This window comes from Melospiza georgiana, chromosome 6, assembly GCF_028018845.1.
Source record: "Melospiza georgiana isolate bMelGeo1 chromosome 6, bMelGeo1.pri, whole genome shotgun sequence".
Classification (NCBI taxonomy): Eukaryota; Metazoa; Chordata; class Aves; order Passeriformes; family Passerellidae; genus Melospiza; species Melospiza georgiana.
Window position 1 is genome coordinate 52351938 of NC_080435.1, and position 19614 is coordinate 52371551.

Below are 19614 nucleotides of genomic sequence, written 5' to 3' on the forward strand. Positions count from 1 at the left end.
TTAGTCTTTATCATCAATGGAAATTTTATTTATATTTTCAACATGAAATACATTAAAATACAATGCTGGGCTGACACACATGCTTTCCTGCGAGAGGGATCAATTCTGTTTTGCATATTCTGATTTTAAATAGTTCCAAGTCCTATTTTAAACTTTTTCTGTACTCTGCTGTTCATGATAATTTACTCATTATTTATAAAGCACCAGTTACAGGCTGTACATAACTAGGGAGTGATGACACACAACAGAAGACAACATTTACTTGGCTGTGGACTAGGAAGTGCTAAGTTACATATACATTTCTTCAAAATTCAAAAGCCAGCTTCCGTGGAGTCATGAACTGCTTCACAATTTCATCTGTGACCTGCTTCCTTCTCTCCTGATGAGCTGCTACCAACGGCTGCATTGTTTCAATAAGTACCTTCTTCAGCTCTCCTGTGAGCAATTCCCCACTGGTGTAGGCCTGTCAAGAAAGTGTTAGTTGCTGAACATGGTGCCATTCACAAAAAGACTCAGTGATCAGTATTTCTTTAAAAGACAGATTTGGATTACTTAAAAGTAAGTACATGCCTTGGAAGACTATCTGGTTTCACTCTGAAAATGAAACTTGCAGAGTTGCTTGTTGCCTGCTAAAACATTAAGGTAGCTGGCAAACTTTGTATGTACAAGTTATTCTAAGGACTGAATAAACTACATTCACTAGTGTAACTAGGAAATCCTGTAATTACTTGCAGGAAACTGCAATTTTCCTCCCCAGAATCCCAGTTCAAATAAACAGTCTAAGCCTTTATTTTCCTCAATAACAGGTACAAATGCCCATATTTTTCTCTCACTGCATTTGGTAAGAGATTAGATGTGATTTAAATATCCTTTTTATAGCAAAGACACTCAGAATCTATGTTCACACTGTAGTCATATTCACAGCTGGTAATCCACTCCATTGCTCAATACTGAAATGCTTTAGCTTAGAAGCACAGGCCAAGTTTATTGGTTCAGCCACATTTGCCAACCATGGCTGGGACAGTTCAGCTATATTTGAAATGACAATAAACATGATTGCCTCCCCTCATCATCAAGCCATTTGTAACACCTGCTCAAGGTGTAAATGCTGCTGATGTTCACTCAGCAAGAGTAAAATACATTAACAAGTGGAATTGTAATTTCAGGGTGTGGTTTGAGGTCTGTATGTTTGAAGTCTGTATTGGGGGTGTTTAGTCTGGAGAAAAGGAGACTCAGAGGTGACCTTATCACTCTCTGCAACTTCCTGAAAAGTAATTGTAGTCAGGTGGGGCTGGTCTCTTTCACCAGGCAGCAACTGAGAGAACAGGAGGACACAGTCTCAAGCTGCATCAAGGGACATATAGGCTGGATATTAGGAAGAAGTTTTTTACAGAAGGGGTGATAAAGTTCTGGAATGCTCTGCCTGGGGAGGTGTTTAAGAAAAGACTGGATGTGGCCCTCAGTGCCAGGGTTTAGTTGAGGTGTTAGGGCTGGTTTGCACTCGATGATCTTTAAGATCTCTTCCAACCTAATCCTGTGAATTCTTTTTTGTGCTTGTTAGTTTGTTATAGAAACACCAATGCTACTTTCTCTGGAAGTGCCCTCTGGTGCTAGAGGTGAAGCAGCTGCACTGAGGCTGCTACAGTGGGTGAGTTCACGTTTTCTACCCAGGTTCTGAGGCACCACTGCAGCGAGCTGCAAGCTGTGGGCCAGGCTTTGTGCTCTGCAGCACAATTAGGCTGACACTCTTGCAGCTGACACTCCTGCAGTGGCTGGAGATCAATGAAAAAAATCTCTTAAAGTCAAATGTGCTTCAGGTTTCCATAAGGAATTTACAACAGCACAGAAAAGAGTAGCTATCCAACCCTGCTCTTGTGTGGGAAGGAGTAGAGGGCTGGAGAAGAATCTGCAGCTCTTGATTTCCTTGCAGCTGTTCCCAGCAGGAGAAAGCTGATAAACCAATGTGACATGGGTGTTATCTACTGCAGCTCCTGCCTTCCAGAGCAAACACACCACCTAGCATTGGTGAGGAAAGGAAGGGAAGTGGCTTGCTACCAGCCCTGGGGACAGAAGGCTGACAGACAGCCTTAAAGAAAAAGCAACATATATGAAGCAGTTTTTGCCTGGGATCAATGAATCAATTCCTCAGAGCTATTACATTTCTTGTGATGATGATAAAAAACCAAAACCCAGCAAGCTTTAGACACGTGCTTTCGTAGTTTTGCAGAATGTTTAGGTACTTTACAACGAGGAACAGGCAGAGTGTATTATACAATTAAAACCACACTAATCCCAAGGTGACCTCATTTGAAAGGTAGGGAAGATACTGTCCCACAGAGTGTTGGAGATTCCTGTGAAAACACTGGGGATTTTTTGTTTTAAAGGAGATGGATTGGCCTGTGAGAAAGAACACTGCAAAGAAACAAAAACTGAAATACTAATACTGAAACTTGAAAGGGATGGAGAGCATAACACCAAAATTACCTTCCTGGAGAAGGTCCTCAGGAGGACTGAGGCACAGCTTTGTCCTCAGAGCAGGGAATGAATAACCCTGTGAGCAGTTTGGTTACTCACCTGCTTCAGCTGCTCGAGCCTGTCATCATCTTCCAGGAAGAAAGTCAGGTACATAAAGGACACATCAACGTCACAGTTGCCTCCGTACTTCCTGTGCTCCTCAATGGTGTCCCTGCCTCCTGAGAAGGCATGCTTGTTAATCTGAAACAGCAACAGGAGCTTGTTAATCTGAAACAGCAACAGGAGTTTATTCATCTGAAACAGCAACAGGAGCTTGTTCATCTGAAACAGCAACAGGAGCTTGTTCATCTGAAACAGCAACAGCAGCTTGTTCATCTGAAACAGCAACAGCAGCTTGTTCATCTGAAACAACACCAGCAGCTTGTTCATCTGAAACAACACCAGCAGCTTGTTCATCTGAAACAGCAACAGGAGCTTGTTCATCTGAAACAACACCAGGAGCTACTGCTGTAATTCCCACCACAATCAGGATTACTTCACTGCAAACAGAGATGTGTGATGATCCTCCAAATTCTTTACCTAGGATTAGCTGAGGAATGAGTGGAACAAGTTAAAGCAGAGCCTCAGGACTGAAAAAAGGAGGTCATTAGAGCCCAGCAGGGAAAAATGGCTGTACATATACTCCTCAGACTGCATAATCAGAATAAAAATAAGTGAAAATTAAAAATAATCTATCCAAGACTCAGTCAAAAAAAATTTAAGTTCCTTTTGCTGAAGTTGTTGGATAGAATTTGTGCTTACAGAAGATGTACTTCATGTAACAAAAATTAAGATATTTACTTTATCAAGAAGCTAATTTTGGAAGAGATGAAGAAGGCATGGAAAATACTGTAGAAATCCTAGAGATAAACTTATCCCTTTTTGTGGAAAAGAAAAACAAGAGAAAGCAAAGTTAAACATTACAAAAGTCTGTCTAGAATGCTTAAAATCAGGCCAATGCCCAATTGTTCAGTCTAAACATGGAATATTTGCTGACAGTCTCCCTTTCTTTAAGCATAGTTTCCTATAGGCAGATGAACAGCACTACTGAACAGATGTAATTGCTAATCCCATTCCCAATAAATTCAGAAGCCACTGGCCTATTTTGAGCATTTACACATATGTAGAACTCTCTGAGGATGCTAATCTTCCTACAAATTTAAAGAAAATAAATTGCTAAGTGGAGGAAAAAAAATATTTCTTAACCATATGCTGAGCTTTCATTTAGCTCCTGTATCTTTTGAGATACTGTTACCAACCTGCCAAGAGACACATTTGCATATGAAGTAGGGTTTTTTTAGTTCTGGTATCCAGGAGCTGTTATATATTTACAATTTATGAACACTCCTATTATCTGTATAGACTGTCTAGTGCTTTTTTGAATCTCTCCAACCACCAAGTTACAGATGAAATCTTGTGGCAAAAAACTACAATCAGAAATCAGGGAGTGATGAATATTTTAAGGCAATGAACTGCCATCTGCCACACACATCTATTCTTATATTGTAGGGCAGCCTGAATAGCTGTCTCAGCATCTGTAAAATGAAGTTTTTACATAGTCTTCTGCACTGACCTTCCTCCTTAGTAGATTTTGCAAGTCTGTATGAAATTTTTTCAATGCCCTTTATCTCTACAGTTTGTGTTCTTCCTAAACAGAGAAGGATTAAATACAACATGACAGGTGAAAGCATTTTTTTGTTGAAACAAAAAATTATTCTTTTCCTCATCTCAAATTCACTTTTTACATATTCTGGCATCTACTCATTAACTGAGGGCTTCAGTGACCCATCCACAGTGATGCACTGATCTTTTTCCCCCTGAATGAATGTCTCTGAATCCCTCAATATGTCTGTAGACATAAAATCTAAATAACACTTTAGGAAAACAAACAAGTAACTGAATTGTAATTTGCTGATAGGTACAATAAGAATAGTTTATTGAAATGCTGTCACTCATCTCATTAGATTACCTAGAATCCTCTTAGCCATTTCCACTACATAGTAATTTTTTATCTTCCATTACTAGTTTTGAACCTCATTAATTAGCAATGTACTAATAATTTGAAAAATGCTGTAAGCAGTAATTTTTTTTGTTCAGCATAGCATTCTCTTTTTAACCTTCAATCATGACCAGAAGTCACCTTTCCTAATATATTTGTTTCTTTATTTGCTATAACAGTATTTGGTCTTTCACTGAAGCTGTATTTCCATAAAGACTTGTTTCTGATGGGCTTCAGGAGCTGAGTTTGTCCACCATTACTCAACATTTAAAATGTTCAGATTTTTCTTTATGTCTTTTTTATTCCAAGTAGCTAGAAACACTTTTTTTTCATTTTTCAAGTACTTTAAAGACAGTAGAATTAGGACTTATGAATGTGGATCTCATTGCAGATCACAAGTTATTTGCCAGGAAAAAATCATGGAAGAATGTTACCAATATTACCATTAACCATGTATTCTCTATTCTGAAATTAAGGTGTTTTTAAAGTGTTTTTTTTTTTTTTTTTTTTTTTTTAAGTAACTCTATAACTGTGCAAGTTAACTGGAATTATTATAACACACATGAAGAATTCTAATTCTTCAAAACAGCACTGCTTAATCAGTTTCTACAAAGGAGAATGAAGCATTATGGGGTGGCTGTCAAAGAGAATTAATCCAAGCCTGCCCAACAGAAACAACATTAACATATTTTCTTCTTGTTTTGACATTTATTTAATGCCTGGTTTCATGCCTACAAATTCATTCCCAAGGAATGATTTTCATTTTCTTTAAATACCACAACACAGGTGAACTTTTACAAAATTACATCATTTGACACCAGATAAAAGCAATCTTCCTTGGAACTTAGAAACAAACTAGGAACATACTCAGAAAAAAATTTCAACCCTTCTGAGCTGAAATTCAGCATAATGTTTATTTGGAAACTGGAGTGAGCAGATTTCTTTGTGAATTGGCAGCAACAGATTCTCAAGCAGCAGGAAAGGTATGACCTGTGTTGTAACTAACACCATGCAATGTTTGGTGCTCCCAACAAGGAGAGGCAGTCAAGAGAAAGAGCTGTGTATTAGGTTTACATCATGGCCTGTCAGATTTCAAAACTATGGCAACATAAGATTTATTTTAATAGCATGAGCCTCCACAGCTCTTATTCTCACACCACTGCTCTCCAGGTATCAGAAAAACAAACACGTGTTGTACACTTTCCCAGCTAATACTGGCACTATCAGACTAGCTGGTAAGGTAAAGTATCATATTTGATAGTTTAGCTAAATTTGCATAACTCAGTCAATTCCTGAAGATGCTTTGCCATGAAATGTATGGAAAACTCGATTCACACATGTTCAAGGAAAACACTAAAATCTGCCATTGTAACCAGAAGGATCTCTGAAGGAAGTGCCAGACAGCTGAGGGGGAATCAAAGGAGTGTCAGGTAGGAGCTGGGCCAACCTCTGCAACACTTTCTGATGAAGCTGGAGACTCTTCTACCAATGTTACCTACAGACATGGCTCAGTGGTGGACTTGGCAGAGATAGGTTTATGGTTGAACTCTATGATCTTAAGGCTCTTTCCTGACCCAAATGGCTCTATGATTCTATGACCTCTCCTTTTTGTTGTAAAGCTTCATCTTATCAGGTTTCACAAGTCCTTACCTTTGTCTTGATTTGCTTGGGTGTATCAGTGAGGAAGATGGAGGAGTTTGGGTCACTAGCACTCATTTTGGTCTGTGCTCCTTGTAGGGCTGGGAAGAAGACTGAGTGGAGTAAGGCTGGTTTAGGCTGTCCAATTCTTGGTGCTACATCACGGGTCATTCTAAAATAAGGATCCTAAAACAACCAATAAAAGCACAGAATAAAGCTGAAAAATGTGATTTGAAATCAATTCTGATTGATGCTGACTCATTCATGCCATAAGAAGTGATGTCAAAAAACCAAAACCTGAAAAAAGCAAACAATGAAATATTCCAGAACCTACTTTCAATCCAGTTCATTCAGAACACCAACAAACAAAATCCCCTTTTTTTTCCTTTTTCATAGTGCTGTACACTCTGATTCCCTTAAGTAATAGGCATATTTACAAAATTTTACATTAATTCAAATAGTTGCTAAAACTATGCTTAATATGCCTGGAGATGGATACAGCCTAAGATGAAAGCTTTCTCCCAAAGCATTTTAACAACCAGCAGAGAATCTGAACTAAATCAGCAAGCAAGCTGGCAGTGCTGTGCTGATGATGTGACTTAAAACCAAAGTGAAATTCTATTTCATAGTATTGTGGCTGATTAATTTGATTACATCATCTTCCAGCATCTGTCCCTGTGACTAAAATAGCTAAAGATTCAGACAGTGCAGGATGTAATTCCTAGAAATACCACTTAAAGACAAAACCCTATTACTCTCACTTGAATCTGATGTTCTTTCAGTTCTCTAAATCTGAACTGTTAAAATTCTGCAGCCTTTCTGGCAAACTATTTCAGTGCTTCTTTATTCTTACTGAGACAGGGTTTTTCCCCATGGTTCAACAGAAAACTCTTGTGCTGCAAGTTGAGCTCATTCCATCTTGTCCAAGTTACCATGGAGATGGCCAAACGTTTCTTCCTACCCCCATGTCAGTGTGCTTTAGCATAGATGTTACAGTCCTTGCTTTCCTAGAAGTCAGCTCAGTGTGAATGGAGCTGAGATCAAGAGAGATCCAAGACTGGATGAATACATGATTGTTGGGTTAAGCCTTCATCTTTTCATCTTTTAGGTCTTTCAGTTTCTACCCTAGAAAGGCGCCTGCAGGAATGTTTTACAGATGCCTTGAGATACCACCACCAATGGTACAATATAAAACCAAATCCATGAAAACCAAGTTAAAACATGATTTTCTTACCTGGTCAATAGCACATGGGATAAGACACTGAATATTCTCTTTGCCATTGAATATCTGTGGAAATGATGAACTGAAGGATGGAGCAGCTTGGATAGCAGGAAAGCTGATCTTACCTAAAAAACGTGTTTGGAAAAGCTAAGCAATCAACAGAAGCAGTGATAAATAGAGAGAATTTTTTGCAGGCTGTAAAATGCACAAGGGAATTATCCAAATACTCAGTTGAAGACCAAGCTCTATCTTTATCAAGCTCTGCTGCCTTATCTGAGGAAACCTTTTCACCTTTACCTTCTGCAATGTCAACAAACCTTCAACTGACATAGAAAAGGCAAGCTGTGACCACACTGACTTCAGCAAAAGTTCATCACTGCGTACTCTCTTGATCATTGAACTATCTGCCCTTTCCAGAAACAGAATTGACTAAGCTTTCCATTTTTTTTCACTTTGTGAGAGAATTGCTACAGTCATCACATAAGCTTCCCTCTAAGATCTTAAATCACTGCTATAATCACTCTGTACTCATGGAGCATCTCAGATATGCCCAGTTTTCTTTTTTATACAGGGCTTAATCCCAGTGTGGCCAACCTGGAGCTTATCAAAATCCTATCAGAACAGTCAGCAAGTGCTGGACTTTTACATACATGTGATGAAGTCATAATCACAATACCATCTTTTATCAGAGCACTGCTAAAACAAGTGGAAACCTGTTCCTTGGTTACATTGAAGGCCGGAAGTTGTCACTGGCCTAATTACTGGATAAAGAATGATGATAATGCTGAGAAACATCCAGGATTTAATGTCATTTTTACACAGAATCTTTTCTCTTGGCCAGGTGACAGAAACCTGCAATTGCAGTGAAGTAAATGGGAGACTTGAGTTACTTGATAATTTAGACTTGATAATTTAGGCTATTCAGCACCCAACTTTTTTCAAATATGTAAATGCCTATGTGTACTAATGCAACCTTTTCTGATAAGTTTCCTTACAACTTTGGCATAGAACTTGCTAGAGGGTAAGATTGCCTATAGCTCCAATCACTGTAACAAAAGAATAAAAAAGAAAATAAAAGAAAAAGTTGTTTTCTGTTTTGGACTCCTTAACATTTGTGTTTTGTACTTTGCTTTTACTAAAGTCAAAAAGGTGGAAGTTATGCTAGAAATTTCATTGTAAAGTATGTTCTATTCTGAAGGAACAACAATAACATCAGAAACTGCCTAGAAACATAATCCTCCTGCTTTTTCTGCCTGTTTCATGAGTGGCACACTAATCTCTTTAAACTCTTATTTAAAATAGCTCAATTGAAAGTGAAAGCAAGCACTGTTTCTTGTAACTGGTACAATTTCCTACCAATGCAATCACTGTCTGTAAAGCCAAAGATTCCTTTCACTTGGTTAAATGTGACATGCTTCTGAACTTTGACAATGTTTTTGTAGAAGCCAGCACTTGTCCTGTGAGAAAAAAAAAGTGGAACAATAAAATGAGAAGAGGAGGAGAGTGTTTGTACAAACTTTGACTGCAAAAGCAGAGAACATCAAAAAAACTGCAGGATTAAGTCTCAGTTTCAGACTTTTTGATAATCAGAGAATCATTTACAAACAGGAATTTTATGTCTTGAAAGTTTAATTTATTCTTCCCGTCCCCCAATAATTACTACAAAGATTCTTTAAACTTCACTCAATTTTGTATTATTAAAATAATTGACCACAACAAGTTGCTGCAATGCCTTCTATTAAAGCAAATAAAGTGTAAACACATCTGAGAGATTTTGATACCATCTTAAGCAAATCAATCAGGAAGTTTCCTGGTGGTTTAGGTATTTTTACATTTCAGCTGGTTTAATATATTTTTCATAATTTACACATTGCACACACAAGTATTTGCTCATATGTTATACAGGAGAATGACAATATATATGAAATGTTAGAGCAGAAAAAATAATATGTTTCCATTTCAAGTATTACAAAACTTATCCTGAAGCTTTCAAATTTAGACACACTTATGTTGTCAAAGTTAGGAGAGAAAATACAGAGAAAATATGGACACTTTTTTCACTACAATGCTCAAAAGAAATTCCTACTTACCCTAAATAGTCTAAATCTGAAAATATAAAGGTTTTATTGACGTCAAAACCACATGCAATGATGTCTTTTGCATTTTCTTTAGCATATTCATATGCCTTCTCAATTGTCATGTCCTTCCAGAGGTATTTCTCATCATCAGTTAACTGTATTACCAAGGGAACATCAAATACTTCTTGAAGCCACCTAAGAGAAGCAGACATGTTTTATCCTAAATTAAGTTAAAATGAAGATGTAAATCATGCAGCTAAAATATTTTTATGTATTTAAACCGTATGTGGAGAGGTCTGCTCTTTTCTTTGTATGTTTATATTTATGTGAACAGATAAAATGTTCTATAGAGATGATAATGACAACTTAACTGGAAAAAAGACTCACATGACAGAGCTCACCAGTTACAAAGGAACAAGAATTCAAAGAGGTTTTACCTTTCTGAGCCTAATGTCTCTGTGTCCTGCTGCTGCAGGCAGCACCTTACAGAGTAATGTTACTGAGTCTTGTAAGGAACTGGTTTTTAGGAACAGCAGAAATTCTAAGGAGTGCCACATGGCTAAGAGAGTAAGGAAAAGGGCTTTATGGTGATGCAGGGATTGTGATCATTTCAGTGAAAAGGTAAGACAGAATTAAATTCATTAATATTCACTCCACACAATCAGATCTCCTTGCAATGTATCATTTTGGCAGTTTCCATAAGCCACATTTAATGTTTCTTTTGAAAAGAATGCTTTGATGAATACAACTGGTAGAAACAGCTTACTTTGTGAACAAAAATGGGATGAGATGACCAACGTGCATTGCCTGAGAGGATGGCCCTCTGCCTGTATAAAGGTAAAAGGGCTTCTTGTTTTCATAAGCATCAAGTACTTGGTCCATATCTCTAGAGAAAAAACAAAGAAAACAAGATAAAATTCTTTAGCAAGAAATACCTATAGTAAAAAGCCTTTATTAAAAATCTGAGTGTTTTTAAAGCCAGAAGTATTTATAAATAAATTACAGCATGTTAAAGGTCCTAGAAATAAGAAAGTTCTTGTTTTTCCTTCAGTCTTCACGGGGGAAAAAAACTCCAAGAAAAATTAAATCAAAATTGAAAATTTAATGTTGAAATTGTGCAGCTTCTAAAATAACTTCACTGGATAATAATCTCTAGAGCCAAGCAGTTTAGCTGACCTCTGGTGGAGGCCATGCTCAGGGCTTTCTGTGAAGCCTGCTGGTGCCACAGCCCAAAAGGCCCTGTGTGCTACCATTAACCCGTGAAGGTCACTGGCAGGCTCAAGCTTAAGATTATTCCCTGAGCCCTTTCTGTGCCACAAACAGATGCATGGGAGCCCTGCTGAAACCAACAGTGGCACCTGGAGTTCTCTGCCAGGCCACTGCTTCTGGCTGCTGACACAGAGACAAACTGAGCCTGCACTCAGAGCACATTTCTTCAGTTTGGGGTTCCTGAGGACACAGCACAAACCCACGCAATCAAGAGTTTCGAGTGTTGCCAGGGGAAATCTGCAAGAGTTGCTAATTTCAAATGGCACAGTAGGTTTGCCTTGGCATAAAAGCACATGGTTTTTGCTAGTTACAGGCTTCTCCCAATAATTCTTGCAGGAAGTGTGCCCAACAGAACCTTTTGAAGTTTAAGAAAAGAAAAACTCACCTGTGGGAAAAAAAGATTCCTCTGCGTAGAAAGTGGTGAGGTTTTTGCCCAATGGCTCTCTCTATTCGATTTATCAGATCTGTGTCAATTTTACTGCTGCCAAACCGAACTATAATCATAAAATGTTAAAAAAAAATTAAAATGAGCACAGCATAGCTACAGCCAGATCTTGGAATACCAAGAACATACCAATGCAGGCTGGATTAAAAAAGACATCTTCAAGTCAAATAGTCAATTTTCCTGATTCTTGCCTGAAGACCCAGCAGTCACCTCCAGTATTATCTCTATGCTAGGAGGCCCAGCTCACTAAAACATACAGTATTTCTCCATCCACAAATTACTGTAATTGCAGCCTCCTTACAGCAGAAGCAGTGATATTCCAAGCATTGCTATTCCAAGCAAAACATAAGAAACACATTCAGATCACCAGCTTGGCCTAAGCCATACAATAAAAATGCCTAAGAGGCTCTGAATGTTTCTCTTTTGATGTCCAAATTTTCTGCTGTCAGACAACATCTTTTGCTTTCACTCAAACGACATCACCAACCCCAAATACTCTTCTGCAAACTTAATTCTTCTTTAATATGTATATGATTACAGACACTGCTCCCCTCAAGAGGCTTGAAAAGGAAATGCATAATGCTCTTCATGGCAATCAGTAAGTCTTATGACCTGGTGGTTTAGCAAAGGCTGTGATAGAGTAAAATAACAGTATTTTCCATATTCCCAGTAATTTTGGGATTTTAACAATCAGGCCAATGCTCTATAATTTAAATTTGTTTGAAAAAAAATCTGTGCAATAATCTACTGTTTGCTACTATTCTGCTTTATTCAATACTAGAATTATTCAGCATTGCACTAATGAAATGCAAAATGCATCACAAAATGGCAAATGATAATCTGAAAGAATGCTGAAAAGAGACCCAATGAGCATGAAAATGATTCAGCACATCAACAGCAACTGGTAAGAGGCTAATCTGACATCAACAGAAAACATGAAAATGCCCTGGATTAATTGGGACTGGCTACCCTAGAAATGTTTGTGTACTGTCATAGCAAGTGATTAGAAAAGCTCTCTGGGGTATAGAACATTTCACTGGAAATGTCTAAAAATCTTTATTAAACATTCACAGGCTGCACAACTCCCTTTTCTTTGCCCATGTTCACCTCTTCTGTTAAAAGATGGATCATTTTTCCCTACCTCTTTCCTCTTATTTGAGTGTTCAGAACATCTTAGGCTGTCTGCTCACAAAGAATCTGCCTTTCTAAACAGCTTCTGACAAAGTCTCTGCTCCTAAACAAGCTTTAAAAAAATTCCTAATGTGCTTTTTATCTCTGGTGTTCTAGCTTTTACCAAAATACAGCTTTCAACTCACTGTGCAGAAGTCCTGAGAACTGCCATTTTCAAAAGCATATTTGCATTTGTTGAAATTCATTGTGTACTTTTCTTCTTTGCCATTGCCCTGTTACAACCACATAGAGAAATATATACTCCAATATTTGTCACACAGCAACTCTGGTGACCAGGCCAGTCTCAAGGATCTCAGAACAATCATGACAACAGGGAGAGGCAGCTGGAGGCTGGAAGAATGCAAATGCCAATCCTACCTTAAAGAAGGGCTAGAAGAAGGAATTGTGGAATTGAGGTGGACAGGCCAGTCCACCTCACCTCAATCTGTGGGCATGTCCACCTCACCTCAATCTGAAGCAAATAATCCTGGAAATCATTCTTAAACATCAAATTTCTAGGGATGTTTATATCTGGTACTTAGCTGACAGAACCCTTCTTCCCAGAATATTTTCAGGCTGTTTTGTTGTGCTACCATACATTTATAATTGCACATCTAGGACAAGCATTTGAGAAGACCTCTTCCAATTCACACACTGCTTTCATTTTTTTGTGTTTGATTAAACATAAGCACAGTGGCAACTTTCTCAGGTTCCACTAGTAACAGAATATAGGTGGCACAAAAATTTCCCTTAGGGTAGGAGCTATCCAATGTAACAACACCTTTAATTGTTATTTTTTAAAAGGGAAGGAAAAGAAGGAAGCTTATCAATAACAACCAGCTACTGCTTCACATCCTGAAGTGGCTAGGCTAGCATTCTCTGAAACACTTCCAACACAGCACTTAGAACAAGCAAAATGACTCATTTATCAAATTCAGTAATCTGAGAGCAGTGTAAAGAAGTAAAAACCTTTTAGGCTAACCAACACTCTATGGAAGGTGAAAGGTCTTATGTACACAGTTACAGGAAAAAAAGGGCATGGACTGATTTATGGTAAATAGTTTTTAGGAAGATCCTGAGATTGTGCCATCACAATTGTGCAATTGTTCCTTTTCTAAAATGCTCAGGACCCCTCCTTCCAAGAAAAAAACCCAAATTACTTCTCTGTAACTCTTATGCAAGTAACAAGATCTTTTCCACTTCCAGATTCTAAAAAATATATTTTTTTCCTTCTCTCACCCTGACCTATGATTTTCTTTGCACACTTCTCCCTTTCCCATTTTCTCTTTCTCCTGTTACCTCCTGCAGACTCAGCCAATGTGTGCATACATTTGACACAATCTCTCAGTAACATCACAAAGAATTAAAATAATGCTGACACAAGCAACTGTCCCCACAGCAGATACAATTACTGCAACATAAGGGTGTATGCTCTACTGTGAGCAAAAACTACTAAGCAGACCTCAGCAATGTACAACTGAGGTACTAAACAGGAATTGAAGATTGACAATAATGAAAAAAAGGAAAAATAGAGAAATTAATGAATATTTCATTACAGAAGTTTCCATGCTAGTCTCAAACAAGTTATTAAAACAGTAAACTGTAAAATCAATAAGGAAATTACCTAGACCTCTGTTTCTTTAACTACAAAACTTTGCAAGTTTTGCAATAACCCCATCTGAAACATTTTCCATTACACTGCATGTTTTTGAATGAGCTGCAACTCCTTCACTGCAGCCAGCCCTTGGCTGCCTGTAAGTGTGCCTCCTGAAGAAGTCATTAGATTTAACAGATTTCTGCATTAGCCTTCCTGCCCTCTCCAATCTATAAATGATGTGACGAGTGGGTAGGCAGAATCCTTCAGGCTGCTGAAAATGCTCTCCTGCATTCCAGCCACTGAATACTCAGTCAGTGTCTTCACTAGTGTAATTTCTAATAACAGTCCTTACACTAAAAAACAAACCACACTAAAACCTGGATTTTGAACTTAAAAGTTCTTTGCAAATTATTTAAATCTTTCACAGGAAATCTCCACTTGGGACATTTTCATCTCTTACAGCAAATTCTTTAGACATGGAAATGCTAAGATTAGACATAAATTAAATGTTACCTATGATGTTTTGATCTGGATTTGTTATGATGCCTTGCTGTTTCTGTGGTCATTAGGATCACTTTACATAAATTCCTTAGTAGCAGTGAAGGAAGAGTTATACCTATGAGCTTGTCATAATCCACGCCTTTAGCATTTGATGTCTGCACATTCCATGGATCCACTAAATCCTCATCCTCTTCTTTAGTTGTACCATTGTTTATTAATAGAAGATCTTTTGGAGGCAAGCCTGCCTGATAATCTTGTCCTGTTGTTGTTTTATATGACAGTTTTAATGATAAGAGCATCCTCACTGCTGCATCAATTTCATCCTGAATAAAGGAAAAAACCCAAACAACTGTTTGCCTTAACATACTTAAAATAGACAATGACATTAATGTCCCAACCTTTCAAAATCCCACATCCATGCTTTGATCTGAATTGCATCATTAATAAACCCTAAACTCTGTTTTATTTAAATGCTTTCAGCATCAATGTCAAGTGTAGAAGAAAAGCAAATACTTATTCATTAGAATATAAATCATCACCATTGCCAAGACATTTAAAGCAGCTCTGTCTTGCTTTTCAATTTCTGCCTAGGAAAAAAAAATGCTTGCTTGCCTTTCAGAGGTATAACAAGCTCAGCACTTTTACCATAAATTAATAAAAGTATAAAAATAAAACACAAATTATGATCTAATTTACTTTACAATGTTTTTAGTGGTTCACCTTAAAACAATTTATTCATTACAATTCATTGACAGACTGGAAGAACACTAGAACAAGAAGTTATGGTTATGACCTCTCTAATATAAAGCTATAGTAAAATTTCATGCAAGCAATAAATAGAACAACACTTTATTTGACTCCCAGTGTTCAAGGCTTTCTCCCACAGGCAACACATTAAGAAAGCTCATTTTAAAACTGAGCTCTCCTTGCCAAAATAGTGATGACACAATAGGGAACCTGAAATAAATGGCAAATTACTAAATTATTTAAGAGAGATTAAGAAGGAACTGTCAGTATAGTTACAGGAAGACATATTTGATAATGTCTACAATAATGCCTGGAGAAAAATTTTTCATGAACCATCTAAATCCAGAGAATGCAAGTGACATAAATTTACTTGAGAAATAAATGCCTTGGATCCTGTCACATGGTATGGCAACTGGATGAAGCAGATTTCCAAGCCTAGGACTATGCTCTTACTTCAAGAGTAAAAACTTCAGTCCTGCAAGTGACAGCCTGGCTCCAGGTATGCCACAGTTCACAGAATGGACATAAACAGTTTTCAACAAGGGTTTTTCCCATCACAATGCAAAATAGATCTTAGAATGATAAAATTCTTCAGCACTCAAAGACATACCTAAACTTAAAAAAAAGGGTTCAAAACATGAAATGTAAATACCTTTGGTGCTTTTCCTGCTTTCAGTGCTCTGACTTTCTCTCCTTGTTCAGTCACTCTTTCAAACAGCTGAAGTGGACTCAGAGACTTCAAATCACAGTTGGGGCTGTCAGCCATTCTGCCAGACTGCACAAAGATCTGTTTAGGTACAACTCAACTGAATTTATCCTCTTCCAGCTCTTTGGCTTGGAGATTCAAAACAGCAGGAACAAACAGAACTGTAGGGCAAACAGTAGTATGTTTTACTCTTTAGTGTAAGTCTTCAAGATTAGGTGAATAGAATAAGAAAATAAAAACTATGCTGATCCCTACCATATTCTAGTCATATCAAATTGATAAATGTGGAGACATGACACAGTGAGCTTCAGTTTCACACAAAAATGGACAGAGACTGACAAGAGCACCAGGTAAATTTAGACATCAGTGTTCATGTTGTCTGTCTATGTATTTAACACTAGAACACCTTTTCAAAGTCAAATTCCTGGCAAAAGAGAAATAATTAAATACAGGTATATGCAATTCAGAGCATCTCAGAACAACTGATAGAGGCTATCTGATTCCTGATTAGTTAATGTTCCTGCACTGATAGCCTGTCAAATTATGAATGATGAGACTTTCATAACTACAACATGGAATTTTGTCTCAGCATTTGTAATAGAGTGCTTCTGTCCAAAGACAGATACACAAGAGCAAAGCTTAGTCATCTTCTTCATAGCTTTCCTCCACAAGTCACAAAACACACTGATTGGTGAGAAATGTTGCTTTCCAAAGAATCCTTGGGTCAGCAGTAGGCTGAAAATTTGCCTGTGTTTCTCAGAACTATGCAGGAAAAATAACAGGAGATGGTTACAGATGAGGAGATGGCTGAGACTAAGAACACAGCAGTGTGCCCAAGCACGCTCTGCCATGCTGTGCCCATGGAAAAAACTCCTGACCTGCAAAGGTTTTGTCTCTCTGGAGAGACCCCCCAGCAAATTCCTGATCCACTGCAGTGCATGGAGCACAGACTGATTGAGGGTTGGCAAAAATACATGTTCTTTTGGCTCCCTTTTCCCAGAATTAAAACAAGCAAAAAATCCAAGCAAAACAAAACCAACTAATATAACAGCTGCATTAGCTGTTCAGCAGTACTTCAAAGCCTTCCTTCTACAAAATAATCAGTCTAATCACAACCTTGGCTATATGTACACAGTGCTTATTTAAGCTGCTACTGCAAAAAGCTTTCACCTGCCCAGCAAGCTTTGAAGGTCGATTTGGTAACCAGGTGGTTACCAAAACACACCTATCATTAGGGCTTTGTTCGCTAGGCAGCTGCACTATTCCCACATTTCAGCTTCAGTAGAATATCCTGAGAAAGTAACTAGAAGTGGATACATCCACTTGTTAATGTAATTTGTTTACTCTATTGACCCTTGGATTACCATACTTAGATTACAAAATAATGCTTAAGCTTTTAACCTAATTTGATCCTTTATAACTTGACTTTTTGCAGTTCGAAAGTGTGACTAAAAAACAAAAGTAATTTGAAGCAGATCAAACAATTTTTGATACATTCCTGCAATTTAATTGCATATTTTTATTTAGATATTGCCTTCCTTTTCTTCAGGAGCAGAGAATATTTTAAGTGTTAAAAATGCATAGAATAAATACATATTAGAAAATATTTATGAAGATAAACACACACACTTTCTGTAGGAACATGCCATTTATATTTACAGACTTCAAATTTCACAAAGTAATAAAAGTATAAATAAGAAATATAAAAAATATAATAAAATATAATATAATAAAATAAAATAAAATAAAATAAAATAAAATAAAATATAATATAATATAATATAATATAATATAATATAATATAATATAATATAATAATTTTCTTCAGTGTAGAACAAATTGTGACTTGTTGTTTTAACTTAATCCCTTACAGAAAAGTCTTACTGATGGATTGCCTCCATTCAGAAAGGCTGAAATGACAGCTGACAGTTGGCACATATAATGGAAAGCAGCAAACCAGACCCCTTAAAATGTCTGGAATATTATGGATTTAAGCTGAAAAGACAATCTCAAATGAAGGTGCATCTTCATTAAGAAGTAGCAAAAGTAGTGGTGCAACAAGACATGAGGATATAGTGACTATAAAATGCAAAATTTACGGACTGTTGCCTAAAGGTTATCTCTATTTACCTCAGCACTGCCCCTATTTCCTAGTGGAGTTCAAGCCAGGAATTGAGTGATGAGGAACACAGGTCTTTATCTTTTGAAATACAATAATGCAATTGTGAGCCACTAAAAAAAAAAAAAGTCTGGATATTCTACTATTTATCAGGATTTTTTTTCTTACTTTCTTATTGATATTATAAAAATTAACATTCCCAGATAGATTACATACCATAGGCAAACAGATCTGAAGGAAAAAAAAAAGATGGGAATTGGAGAAAAAGCTATTAGGATATTTAAGACCAGAGTACAGAATGAGCCAGTGTGAACTTGAAAGCCAAGATATGTGTGCTTTTTCTACTCATGAAATGCAGGGAACTTATAATGGGTACTGCTCCTGTGTCCATTCCAAAATATTAAATTGCTATGAGACAAAGCTCAAAAATAATCCTAGGCAAAGGTATCAGAAAACTACTGCATCTTCCTCCCTTTCCAACTGGCTGACCATCACAGCTCTATCATCATTTTCACTGTCTCCAGTCTGATTTGGTAATTTAAAGACCTGAGAATGAAAAAACAGGGTTTCACACTAACATTGTGGAAGTACATTGCATGGAAGTACATTATGACTTTCAGAGATGACAGACCAGAACAAGCTTTCATGAGCAAATGAAAGAATGTGAGACTAAGTCTAACAGCACTTACATTCCTGAAAACTGTTTTTCCTCCTGTAAAACAAATCAAAACAAACAAGAAAAGTAAAATTAAAGTAGGTAGAAAATAAGAACTGGGCATTGAGACATATCATTGGAATCAAGCCTTGAGAGGCACTCCAACAGAGCTGCCCTTTATAGCAGACCTACCTTCCCAGGCACGGCACACTTCAGTTTATGCACGGAATTACAATAAAAGACTGCAAGACGATTCCCGAGATGACAGATAACATGACCATTCAAAGAATGAGGACTGACCAGCACATGAATCTTGGCTTTACTGCAGCTGTATCAGAGCAAAGCTCCCGTGCAAGGACCGGCCGTGCCCAGGATTACAGCCCAGGATTACAGCCCGCAATGATTCCTCACCCCGCTGCTCCCCGAGCCCGGCGTCTGCAGCGCCTGCCCCGCCCTGCCCGGGCACGGCCGCCGGCCAGCTCTGCCCCTCGATGCGCTCTGCAGTGCCCGGGCCACCCGCGCTGCGCTCCCCAGGGACAGGGGCACTTCCACCGGGCCCTGCGGCGAGGCGGCCCCGCAGGGAACGGGGGCAAAGCCTCGAGTGCATCGCCCAAGGGAACGAGAGAACGTGCCCGGCACAGCCCCTCCCCACGCCGCTCACGGGGGCGGCAGTGACCACCCAGCCAGCCCCTCTCCCGCCCGCCGGGGTCTCTCCCCGGGTGCCCATCCCGGTGCCCATCCCGGTGCCCATCCCGGCCCGTCCCGGCGCTCCTCACCCGCCGCTCCGCTGTCACCACCATTGCATCACCCCAGCCGGCACGGCCGGTGCGCTCCCGGCTGGGAAACACAACTCCCCCGGAACCATTGCCTCACACAGTCCTCCCTCCTGCTTGCAGTCCCCAGCCCAAGGGAGCGCTCTCCATTCGGCTCGCAGGGCAGACGAGGAGCTCCTTC

General features: G+C 38.4%; 1 protein-coding gene across 3 annotated transcripts; it reads right to left on the reverse strand.

Moving 5' to 3' along the window:
* WARS1 (tryptophanyl-tRNA synthetase 1) lies at positions 1–19488 on the reverse strand. 3 transcript variants are annotated; one of them, XM_058027122.1, is made up of 13 exons: positions 19437–19460; positions 18695–18717; positions 18017–18086; positions 15833–16047; positions 14549–14756; positions 11106–11214; positions 10218–10337; positions 9464–9646; positions 8730–8830; positions 7386–7498; positions 6164–6337; positions 2575–2715; positions 1–463 (listed from the first exon to the last, which is right to left on the reverse strand). In XM_058027122.1, exons 4-13 carry the CDS (start codon positions 15944–15946, stop codon positions 305–307), a joined length of 1422 nt encoding a protein of 473 aa, XP_057883105.1. In that variant the 5' UTR covers positions 15947–16047; positions 18017–18086; positions 18695–18717; positions 19437–19460; the 3' UTR covers positions 1–304. The 3 variants fall into 3 exon arrangements, with proteins under 3 accessions (XP_057883105.1, XP_057883102.1, XP_057883103.1); XM_058027119.1 differs by lacking the exon at positions 18017–18086 and having other exon boundaries at positions 19437–19484; XM_058027120.1 differs by lacking the exons at positions 18017–18086; positions 18695–18717 and having other exon boundaries at positions 19437–19488.
* Positions 19489–19614: the final 126 nt, after the last annotated feature.